This window comes from Narcine bancroftii, chromosome 8, assembly GCF_036971445.1.
Source record: "Narcine bancroftii isolate sNarBan1 chromosome 8, sNarBan1.hap1, whole genome shotgun sequence".
Taxonomy (NCBI): domain Eukaryota; kingdom Metazoa; phylum Chordata; class Chondrichthyes; order Torpediniformes; family Narcinidae; genus Narcine; species Narcine bancroftii.
In genome coordinates, this window is record NC_091476.1 from 104,366,996 (window position 1) to 104,379,876 (window position 12,881).

A 12,881-nucleotide genomic window follows, 5' to 3' on the forward strand; every position below is an offset into this window, starting at 1 on the left:
TATTCCTTCCAGCCTAATGCCATCCTTCGTATAGTCAAAACTTCTCACAATTCTCAATGTGGCCTCACCAACATCTTGTTGCTCAATCATGATAAACCTACTTCCTGAACTCCATATTTTGACCAATGTTAGAAACATACTAAATACCTTGTTGACCATCCTGACCACCTGATCACCATTTTTATGCAACTATGTACCTATACATCTTTCTGTTCTACAACACTCTCCTGGGCCCTACCATTAACCGTGCATGTCCTGTCCTGGTTTAATTCAGCATAGTAGATCATTTTGCACAGGTTCCAGTTAAATTCCATGCTATTTCTTGGCCCACTTTCCTGCTGGAACCTTAGGTAACCTTTATCAATGTCCACTATTCCACCAATTCTGGAGTCATCCACAAGTTTTTGAGTCACTTCAGCTAAATCGGAAACGTAGCTAATGATCAACAGTAAGACTCATCACTAATGCTGGATACACACCGCCAGTCACTGGTCTCCAGTATGAAAACCAACTCTCCACTACCACCTTCTGACTCCTGCCACCAAGACAATTTTGAATCCAATGGACTCAGCTGGTTCTGAATCCCAAGTGATCTAATCAATTGAATATATCTACTATGCATGGTCTTATCAAAGGCCTTGCTGGTCCATATAAACAAAGTCCACCAATCAGCCCTGATCAATCTTCTTTTGACACCTCAACAAAAAAAAAAAATCACACACATTTGTGAGACCCAATTACCCACACACAAAGTCATGCTGACAAGGCCTAATTGATCCCTGCCTTTCCAAAGGCTGGCAGATCAAATACCTGATGAGGGGCCAAGGCCCTAATTGTTGGTCACCCTTTTCTTCCTTTGGATGCTGTGAGGCCTGCTGAATTTCTCCAGCACATTGATGTAATGGATTCTACCCCCAGCATCCGCAGACTTTCTCGATCATCTCTGCTGGCAGACCCTATCCCTCCGAATCCCCTCCCTTACCTTTCCATGAGAGATGTTAGGCTCAACGGCCTATAGTTCTATGACTTGTCCTTTTTCAGCTTTCCTTAAATAAAGGCACGTCACTGGCTATCCATCCAATGTGCGTGGCTAATATTTAACATGCTCGAGACAATATCCTTATCTCAATTGTCACATATTTCTATTGCCCATGAGAAATGCAAAAGATACCAGTTCATTGCACTTTAGACAGCTGGCTGGAAACTTTACAGCCCCTCCATTTATTTCCCTCTCCCAGCAAACTTCTCCAGCTATACAGGTCATCAGCTATAAGGAACATTCTACATTCCCTCCCCCTTCCTCAAAACTGAAACCTCTATTTCCACAGATAAGCAAAAAAACAGTTACTAAAGAAGCGGGGGGGTGGGGGGGAAAGAGGGAAGAATATAATAATTGAGTATTCTTCTGAAATGCAGTTTGTCCTAATATCAATAATTTAGTTTATCCTAGAATGAGAAATTTCAATTAACCCAAGGACATAGAACCGGGATGGGTAAATGGTGTAAAGAGAGGTGGGTCATGACCTTGGTGAATGATGGCCTCAGTCCCGTGCTCCTGATACACCACCTCCAGCAACCCCACACACCCACCTTTAGATTCTGTATCGATGACTGGTGTGCTGGCTTCCCGTTGGTCTCCTGAGTCCACGGAGATGCTCCTTTCCCGCTTCACCTTCCCCTTCAAAGCTCCCAGGTTTGTCACAGAGTTCTGGGACCCTTTCAGTCCAGAGTTCCCAGGAGAGATCTGACTCGATTTTCCACCATGACTACTTGCTCCTGTGGCCTTTGACCCCAGACCACAGGGTGTTCCCTGGCTTGCATTCGGGGGTGGGGCATTGCTATTGACTGGCTTGCCATGATTGGGCAGCTTACTGTCCGGGTGCATTTGATTGGTCACGGCTTTTGGCGATGGGACTGGTGGGATCCGGATTTCTGTCTCGTGTTTTATTTTCAAACTGTTTTCAGAAAACCTGCCAAGACACAAGTTCAATAAAGTTAAAATAAAGTGCAATTTTGCAAATATGATAAAATCCCCCTTATTCAAAATTCAAGCAACCAGCAAAAAAACCCAAAATAAAATAAATTAAATAATTAAAAAGGGTGAATAAGAAGAAATAAAATGTAAATAAATGTTTAAAATTGTAAAAGTAAATGTTCTCTGAGGTAACACATAAACCTTTGGTACAGATGGGAGCAAATATTCAGTCAGTGGAATGTCTTGTCATGCTTTGCTTGTAATAGCTGTTTGAATAAAGTTGTTTTAGAAATAAAATGGGGTGACCTAAGATGAAGAACTGGTTGAGGCCGCTCACTGTTGACTGTCTGCTTAGTAAGAGTCTTACTAAGAAGCTCACTCCCTGCTTAATAAGAGTCTTTATCTTTATTAGTGTATTATTAAATATATTAGTATGGCTTTATTTGGAAACTTGGGGGAGGGAGATTAATTATCTAAAACGTTATGGTTCGTTTTCTGGGTGTATCTGTGGAGATGCAGTGACAGTTGAATGTTTTCAAAGAATGTGACTGAAAATAACATAAAATGCTTTAAGGTTTGTATATTCATGCAAGTGAAGTTTGTTCAGTGCAAGTACAGTAATGCATTTTTATTCTTTTAAGCTGTTTATTCTTAATGCAAGTATGTTAGAGATTGTAAGAATGAGTCTCAAGCAACTAGAAAACCCGTTTATCTGTCATCTATCGATCCCTGTAGGTGCCAGATACCAGGGGTTTTACTGTACTCCACACTACACAACCCTCTTTATTCCTATCCAATTAAATCTTAATTTCCAGTCGAAGTATGGTAAGAGCAAGAGCTACTTGGCTTGCAAAGGTCAGGAGTTCACAGACCAAGGCTGACTGGTTGTCGAGAAAAAGGGACTAATTCAGCCGCTTGATGCTATTCTACTGTTTATAATGCAATTCTATCTGAAGTGGCCTCGCATGTCAGCTGTGGTTCAGTTGACGGTGGTTTCTCCTCGAGAGATGATTGGGGTTTAAACCTCATTCAAGGTAATGTGAGCGCAGAATCCTATAAATATAACTGGGTAGTCTGCCTTATTGGAAGTGCATGATTAAAGCAAAATTCCACAAGGTGGAACTCATTTTGATGAAAAACAAAACAATTTCTGATACTCTGACCAATATTTATCCTCAATAACCACACAAAGAGACGGATTATCACAGTGACCTTTGAGGAGCTTGCCGTTTATCAAGTGCAGATTTAGGCATGGCTTACAAGGATACAGTTCAACTAAGGGCAAATGGGACAAGTGTAGATGGTCAATAGTGCAGTGATGGGCCTAAGGGCCCATGCTCACATGCTCATTACAGACAAAAAAAATGTTATCGTGAGGGCCATATCCTACTAGACCGCAAATTTTAGAGATACAGCAATACTATTTCAGCAATGAGCCTGCGCCACCCATGTAACTAATTAACTTACTAACCATGTGAATCTTGGGAATGTGGGAGGAAACTGGAACACTTGGGGAAAAATGCACATGGACACAGAGAGACTAAACTCCTTCCAGAGAGCGGCAGATTTGAACCCGGGTTGCTGGCGCTCTAATAGCATTGCACTAACTGCACAGAAGTCTTCGAATTTAAGATTTTATTTAAAGTTTAAATTCATGTAATTATACAGTTTACATAAACAGTTTTTAAACAAACTTAAGATGCAGTACTCCTAACCCCCCCCCCCCCACCCCACTATATAGAATAGGTAATACAGTAAATATATAATAAACTGAGAAAATATAAAAGGAAAACCAAAAATAGAAAAAATAAAGTGTTGTTCTGGATTGCACAGAGGGTTGGCTCGCGCGCTGGAATCTTAGTGTTTATATGTATATGACTTTTAGGGAAGAAGATTAATACAGAACTTAGGAGGACGGAAGTACATTTTCACCTATTTTACTCCTGGCCTTTGCATATACCGGCTCCAAATCCGCACAAAAAGTGACTATTTATTTCTTAAATTGTAAGTAATTTTCACTAAGGGAATATAACTTTGTATCTCCGAATGCCATCTTTCCATACCCAAGTACACACCTGATTTCCAGGTCACTGTGATACACTTTCTTGCCACTGCTAAAGCAATTTTAATTTGATGAATTAATCACTTTAGATTAGGTCTAGTTCCTTCAATGTTCCCTAATAAAAATAAATCTGGCTTTTGTGGAAAAGCAATACCAGTAATTTGTCCCAAAAACTTCCCCAGATCCTCCAAAAAAAATTCTAACCTTAGAACCTGACTAGGTAGAGTGTAAAAAAAGTACCCATTACATCATCAGATCCTAAATATTGATCTGATAAATCTAAATTCATTTATGCAGTTTTTGAGATGTTAAGTATAATTGATGTAAATAATTATACTGAACCAAGCTATATCTTAACATTTATAATATTGGTCATACAGTCATGGCAAAGTTCTGCACATCTTTTCTCAGCTATGACAATATTCATATCAATCTCCCATTTCGGCCTTGATTTATGAACTCCCTTTTTAAATGGTGTCTGCTTGTAGTAAGAGGTACATTACAGAAATAATTGTTTTTTAGTATAACTTTTCCTAATAAGTCTCCAACTCACTGCAGCCGGTAAAAACATGGATGAACCAAACTTTTCCTGCAAATATCCTCTCAACTGTAAATAGCAGAAAAGTGTATTTTGCAAAATTCCATAATTGTTGAAATGACATCAGCCGACCTTGTTCAAATCCTCCAGTTTTAATTCCATTATGAAACTAAATATTCAAAAAATTAATTGTCTTTAATAAAAGATACAAGATTAATTTGAAACAAAAGCGTTTTTTGGGCGAAATACTAGCTTTCGATCGAATTTCATTATTCAACTTGTTCTAAATATTAATCAAATGTTTAGCAAAGGTGCTTCCCTTGCATCAGTAATTAATTTTGAATTTTAGATTTAAAATGTTTAGCTTCTCCTGTTCTTTATGGCAGGTGCTCCATACTGCAAAGGAACATTTCATTCCTGATTAGCCAGGTTTTAATTTTAAAATTCTGTCACTTTGTCTAAACTCCAGCACCAACAGAGTTTCTCACTTCTTTTCAAAATCCTGAAGCTGTTAGTTTACTCTTCGGTCATCCGTACACTGCATGCCGAATTAATATAACAGACTAATAGAGCATTGAGAAACTATTTGGGCCATTATGCAGATACTGTCCATCTTTACCCATTTTCCAGAACTTGGCTTTTATACTTCAGCAATTTAAATGCCCCTCTGAATATCTCTTAAATGTTAACAAAGTCTCTGCTCAGGCAGCGTTCTAGACATTTACTGGGTGGATTTTGTTCCCATAGGTCCTTCTAAATCTCTGGTCCCTTATCTGGCTGGTTTTAGATACCTCCACTGTGGGGGGGCTGGGGGGGGTGGGCAATGTCTTACTAACTAATCTTCATCAGCATGTCTGACAACTGCTACATTCCAAGGAAAACAACCTCAGCCTTTGCAGACTCTCTTCATAACTAAAATTCTCCTTCCATGAATATCCTAGTGAATCTCCTCTGCACCATCTCCAGTGCAACCACATCTCTTTCTATAATGTGATGATTTCAACTTCACACAAATACTCCAGCACAAAGCCAAAAGAATCAAGCAATAAACACAGAGCATCAGATAAGTAATGTGGAGTTCCAGGTCAATCTATTTTGGTTGCTACTTGGTCAGTGGAACCTTGGCTGTGTGGATAAAAAAAAAATGGCTTGTAGGAAGAAAGCAGAGAGTAGATGTGGAAGGAAAGTATTCTGCCTGGAGATTGATGACTAGTGGAGTACTCTTGCTCTTTGTAATTTTTATAAATGACCTGTATGAAGAGGCAGAAGGATGGCTCAGTAAATTTGCGGATGACACGAAGGTTGGAGGAGTTGTGGATGGAGCTGAAGGTTGTCGAAGGATATAGACAGGATGCAGATTTGGGCAGAAAAGTGGCAGATGGATTTAAATCTAGATAAGTGTGAGGTGATGCATTTTGGAAGGACTGTGTACAGGGTTAATGATTGGTTACTCAAGAGCATGGATGAACAGAGGAACCATGGAGTTCAAATCCATACTTCCCTCAAGGTTGCCGCACAGGTAGATATGATAGTTAAGGCCTATGGGATGCAGGGCTTCAATAAGAGGGGGATTGAATTCAGGAGTAGAGAGATCATGTTGCAACTCTACAAATCTCTGGTAAGACCACACTTAGATTATTGTGTTCAGTTCTGGTCACTCATTACAGGAAGGATGTGGAAGTTATGGAGAGGGTGCAGAGGAGATTTACCAGGATTGGGAAACAAGTCTTAAGAGGCAATGTTAGCAGAGCTGGTACTTTTCTCTTTAAAGCATAGAAGGATGAGAAGAGGCTTGATAGAGGTCTACTAGATTATGAGAGGCATAGATAGGATGGACAGCTAGCACCTGTTTCACAGGGCATGATCAGCAAACACCATAGGACAGATGTACAAAGTTAAGGAGGGATGTTTAGGGGAGACATCAGGGGTAATTTTTTTTAAAACCACACAGAGCTGTGGGTGTCTGGAATACCTTGCCAGGTATGGTGGTGGAGGGGCATTTAAGAGACTTTTAGAAAGGCACATGGATGAAATAAAAATAGAGGGTTATGGGGTAAAGAGGGGTTAGTACTTTTTTTTAAAGTAGGAAAATATGGGTGAGCATAACATCAGGCCCTAAAGGGCTGCTCTGTGCTGTATTGTTCACAGGGCTAGAATGAGGAGAAGTGGAGAGCTGAGTTGACTCTACCTTCCAATGTCATTGATGCTAAACCGAACAACAAAGGCACAGATCACCTATTAAAATAAAATATTTAGAATGTGTCTCTAACTTCAGTGACTGTTAGATATTGGAAATGTGAAATTAATGCAGAAAATGCTAGAAATACTCAGGTCAGTCATGATTTAATGGTGATAGAAATAAGAATAAATGTTTTGAGTCAACCACCTTTCATTAGAAAGGTCTTCACTCTGAAATGCTAACTCTATATCCCTCTACAACAGCTGTTGCCCAATTAGCTAAGCATTTCCAACAATTTCTGATTTAATTGTATCATTGATCTTTGAAAGCAAATGCGTGTGGGTTGATATCAAGGAGACGCAAACTAAATTTAATTTTAAAATTTTGACATACAGCATGAGAGCCCATGCTTCCCAATACCCCAATTAACCTATGACCCCCATAAGTTTTGAAAGGTGGGAGGAAACCAGAGCAGAGCACCCAGAACCCATGTGGACATGGGGAGAACGTACAAACTCCTTGCAGACAGTGCTGGTTTGAGCCCGGGTCACTGGCACTGTGTAGTGGTGTGTTAACTACCATGCTAACTGTGTAGCCCTAAAGAACACTAGCCAGATAGGAGTTGAACCTACAGCCTTCTGGTCCATAGTCAGAGGCGTTATGCATTGCGTCACTGGCAATAGCGGCAGCCACTGGGAAAATAATAGGGTGAAAGGAAACTAACTAGCTCAGAAGGGAAGGTTTACATTTCCAAAATGTCTTTAACAAACTTAAGCAGCCTCAAACCATTTTACAAATGATATGTTTAATATTAGGTCCTTATTATAATATAGGAAATGCAACAGCCAATTTTGTGAAGAGCCAGTTTCCACAAACAGGAGGAAATAGAAACTGTTCACTGAAGAACAAATAGAAATCACATGGAATCTTTTTGGTAAATATAGCTTTCAGACAAAGAATACTGGAGGACTCTAATTGAAGACGAAAGGTAAAAGGTTCCATTATTGTCACATAATACTACATTTAGAATGTAGCATACATGAAATTCTTTTAAATTTGTCTACCGTAAGGAAGACAGAGAGTTGTCACTTTGTTCAGCGCCCCTCAGAGAAATGAGGCCACAGCGAGGAGTGAACTCGTGATCTTTGGTTTACAAGACCAGTGCTCTAACCACTGACCTATCAGGGAATGCTTTACAGCAGGCTCTAATTAGTGGACAGGTTTTAGATCAGGAGGTCGGGGGCAACCTTTTTACAATGTATGGACCTACTGGTGAATCAGTGGTTGAATGGTAGGCCCCCCCTATTTTTTTGGCGGAGTCGGATGGGTGGTGTGGCGGCGGTAGTGATGGACCTGTAGTGGGGGGGGGGGGGGGGCGGCATTGGACGTTGTGCGTGCTCGTGTGTCCGCACAGGCTGCCCACCCATGCTTTAGAGCTTCAACTCAACCAACCAATTGCACACTAGCTAATTCACTGGGGATTAATAGTTGCCACAATGGTATTGGTCACAATAAGCACCTTTGGAGAGAGTGTGTGAAGGTCAGAGTTAGCAAAAGGCACTGGGTCAGTCCCCCCACACAGCTCAGATCTGGCCAGTGAATGTCTGCTGTGATTCGTGTACAAGCCCATGCCCAGGTTGTCACATGTGCTCAATGCACAAATGGTCCATTTTTCTTCCAGCTCGATGATGCACATCTGATTGCTGTCACTGCTTGCCAACCAACATCCAAAGGTCACAACTAGCCACACCAAATCTGATCAATTAATTTGCTCTTGTGCCAAATATTGAACACCTGCTGAGCGGAATCACACATTGGCCACCAGACGTCAGACCTAACATCTGGTGAGCAGAAACCTGATCAATTCTCACTGGCAGCCAATGAATGGGGCAGGGCACAGCCAGTCATTGCAGTCAGAGACCGTCATTCTGCACATATAGCCTGTACCTGAGCAACGCAGAGGCTGCCTGTCCACACGCAAGTTTCTGTACGGACAACCACTCTCTCCAGAAACATTTCATTTACACATTTATCCACAAATGTTGGATGTGATGACAATTCAAAAATAAAAATGCTAAATCACAGAGGGAACAGTGGGATTAACCTCCTAACAAAAACTCACTTTATCTTTTAAACATCATGAACAGAAATCACTCCTCCAGCCTTGGCCCTTTTGTTATACAAAGTTAAAGATACTTCTGTACTCACCCAGACGAGTTTGCTGTCCCACAATGTACACCACCACACGGCTCCAAGGGGCCGTCCTCATGGCTCCGAGGGGCCGTTAATTCCTCCAGCACTGACTTGCCATCACATAATAGGTGTGTGAAACGACTCCAATCCCTCACAGTTGCGGCTGTCTGCTCCTTCCCCTCCACCTTCAAAGAATGGGGCTTCAATCCTCACACCTACATTGCTTCCTCCCCTTAACTGTGCTTACTTCAAACGAAAGCATGACTCATGCCTGAAACCACAGCCTGTCGCTACACGATTTATATGTGTGGAATTCAGCTCTCAGACCCTTTGCTCTTAAATCTCAGGCATAAACAAAGGACCGTGTTCTCTTGCTCTCCAACACTCTAATGTTTAAATGCACTGCCTTCTCATTTACTTTTGTGACTCAAAGGAATAAGTACTTTGCATACAGCTTAAATGTGGCGCAATTCATCATCTACCAAATTTTTAAATTTTTTTAAATTCATTTGGGAACTGTTTTTATTAAATGAATGGAAATTGCTACTCATATATATTGTGGCACCTAGGGTGCACATCTGGGGCTGTAGAGGCCAGGTGCAAAGGGACCTCCTCACTGGCCAGTGATATTGATAAACATCAAGTGGCAGATTTCTGCTCCATTTAACATGGCCAGGTCCATGTAGTTAGACCTACTAACACTATTAGCATGTGGCTTACCATAGATCATTGAGGTGTGTACAGGTGAGGTACTTTGGTAAGAATGCAGTCAACTGACACAAAAATAATGAACTAATAAAAAAAGAAATAATTTCATGTGTTGAGGGACACAAAGTGCGAGATGAGATTCTTTTAAGTACAGGCAAGTTGCATAATTAAGTCTTTATCCTTTCTTGGTCAAAGAAAATGGTGGTGCTGCCAGAGTTGCTTTCATGGCATCGCTGCCGCTGGTGCGGTCCAGGGAGAATGGGGAGCAGGGTTCTACTGCACTGTCCTAATACCAATGATGCCGTACAGTCTATAAACAGCCTGTTAAAGGAGCAGGCAGTATTTCCTAGGCCCAAAATGGTGGCTCAGCCTCTGGGGAAACAGAGGAATACCACAGGGCTCCAGGAAATGGAGAGGCAACACACTCCCTTTTGCGAAGAAGCAGTGAAGACAGGCCTACTGAACGGTGACCATGATGGCTGACCATTGAGATGCTTGACAGGCAGAGGGCAGTTGGCAACTCAAGGCAAGGAACCCACACAGGCTGTGGGCGATTTGCGGTCCAAGGACTCACAGCAGGCTGCGGGTTTGAGACTGATTAAAGGGATATCAGGTATCGGAACTGGTGTGTGAGACACTCCTGAAGGCCTTTGAACGCTGAAGTCTTCCTAATCACATCAGATGTTTGATCTGGAGTTCAGGATGTCGATCGTTTAGACTGGGGTCTGTGAGGCTGCAGAAGCTGTGGGAGGGGGGGGGGGGAAATCCACAGACACTCAGCGACTCTGAAGGGACTCTTTTGCTTCTTTTTCTCTGACTGTAAGGGGCACCTGGCCATTTCTGCTGACGGTGAATGTAGTGACATTCAAAAACAAAGGCGAGAAATCAGACTGCTCAAACTACAGGGGAATCACGTTGCTCTCCATTGCAGGCAAAATCTTCGCTAGGATTCTACTAAATAGAATAATACCTAATGTCGCCGAGAATATTCTCCCAGAATCACAGTGCGGCTTTCGCGCAAACAGAGGAACCACTGACATGGTCTTTGCCCTCAGACAGCTCCAAGAAAAGTGCAGAGAACAAAACAAAGGACTCTACATCACCTTTGTTGACCTCACCAAAGCCTTCGACACCGTGAGCAGGAAAGGGCTTTGGCAAATACTAGAGCGCATCGGATGTCCCCCAAAGTTCCTCAACATGATTATCCAACTGCACGAAAACCAACAAGGTCGGGTCAGATACAGCAATGAGCTCTCTGAACCCTTCTCCATTAACAATGGCGTGAAGCAAGGCTGTGTTCTCGCACCAACCCTCTTTTCAATCTTCTTCAGCATGATGCTGAACCAAGCCATGAAAGACCCCAACAATGAAGACGCTGTTTACATCCGGTACCGCACGGATGGCAGTCTCTTCAATCTGAGGCGCCTGCAAGCTCACACCAAGACACAAGAGAAACTTGTCCGTGAACTACTCTTTGCAGATGATGCCGCTTAAGTTGCCCATTCAGAGCCAGCTCTTCAGCGCTTGACGTCCTGCTTTGCGGAAACTGCCAAAATGTTTGGCCTGGAAGTCAGCCTGAAGAAAACTGAGGTCCTCCATCAGCCAGCTCCCCACCATGACTACCAGCCCCCCCACATCTCCATCGGGCACACAAAACTCAAAACGGTCAACCAGTTTACCTATCTCGGCTGCACCATTTCATCAGATGCAAGGATCGACAATGAGACAGACAACAGACTCGCCAAGGCAAATAGCGCCTTTGGAAGACTACACAAAAGAGTCTGGAAAAACAACCAACTGAAAAACCTCACAAAGATAAGCGTATACAGAGCCGTTGTCATACCCACACTCCTGTTCGGCTCCGAATCATGGGTCCTCTACCGGCACCACCTACGGCTCCTAGAACGCTTCCACCAGCGTTGTCTCCGCTCCATCCTCAACATCCATTGGAGCGCTTACACCCCTAACGTCGAAGTACTCGAGATGGCAGAGGTCGACAGCATCGAGTCCACGCTGCTGAAGATCCAGCTGCGCTGGATGGGTCACGTCTCCAGAATGGAGGACCATCGCCTTCCCAAGATCGTGTTATATGGCGAGCTCTCCACTGGCCACCGTGACAGAGGTGCACCAAAGAAAAGGTACAAGGACTGCCTAAAGAAATCTCTTGGTGCCTGCCACATTGACCACCGCCAGTGGGCTGATAACGCCTCAAACCGTGCATCTTGGCGCCTCACAGTTTGGCGGGCAGCAACCTCCTTTGAAGAAGACCGCAGAGCCCACCTCACTGACAAAAGGCAAAGGAGGAAAAACCCAACACCCAACCCCAACCAACAAATTTTCCCTTGCAACCGCTGCAATCGTGTCTGCCTGTCCCGCATCGGACTTGTCAGCCACAAACGAGCCTGCAGCTGACGTGGACTTTTTACCCCCTCCATTAAATCTTCGTCCGCGAAGCCAAGCCAAAGAAGAAAAGAAAGAAGAATGTAGTGACAAATATTGATGAAAATGCTGTTAGAAAAGCATCAAAGGTTTCTGAGAGATGAGAAGACGTGATGGCATGAAAAGGGTGGGGTATCAGAAAATTGGGAAGAAGGTGGAAGGTATGGCAGAAAAGGGAGCAAATTCAACAGAACTGGTAAGTGGGAGTGGAGGCATTAGGGGGGATGCAATGGGCTTGGTGGCTGCAGAGGACAGCAGGGTGGAACTGTGGAACATGGTAAAATTTAGAGGCATGGGAGTGAAGTTGGGAGTGGCAGTGATAAGCACGAGGAAAGATGGGAGAGATGAGATAAAAGGGTTGATGGGAATGGGTCGATCAATCCACTGATATCATGGGCACTGTTGTACAAAAGCTGAATTCGCAAGTTTGACTGCTCAAAGAACAAAGAATCTACTGGGCACAGAATTACTCATTAACTGTTACTCCACCCACTACATTTAGGACATCTGGAGCATGCTTCAGTAGCAAGAGAATACCAAGGGACAAGAAAAGTCCCCATTTGCATGTTCATAAGGGAGGTGTTGAGATGGGGTCAGTGAATTTTAGAGGGAAATGCCCTATTCATTTCTCCACTGCTCTCCCACACTCTACTTTCCAGTAACCCTCTTCAGGCCTCCTCCAATGCAGTGAGTTCATGTTCAGTGGTACACGGGTTTTAATTGGATGAGCTAATACAAGAGAAATGGGGGAATATTTTTCATCCTAAGTGTTTCTGTCTGCCTTACA

General features: G+C 42.9%; 1 protein-coding gene across 7 annotated transcripts in view; it reads right to left on the minus strand.

Annotated features, from left to right (window-relative positions):
* Positions 1-12,881, minus strand: part of bcl9l (bcl9 like) — a 124,377-nt gene that overhangs the window by 23,898 nt on the left and 87,598 nt on the right. For 6 of the 7 annotated variants that reach the window (XM_069894682.1, XM_069894684.1, XM_069894681.1 and 3 more), the window contains one exon: positions 1,591-1,970. In XM_069894682.1, coding sequence (XP_069750783.1) covers positions 1,591-1,970 — 380 coding nt within the window. Of the gene's footprint in view, positions 1-1,590; positions 1,971-8,962; positions 9,134-12,881 lie in introns of those variants that run through there. The other variant, XM_069894688.1, reaches the window with a different exon arrangement.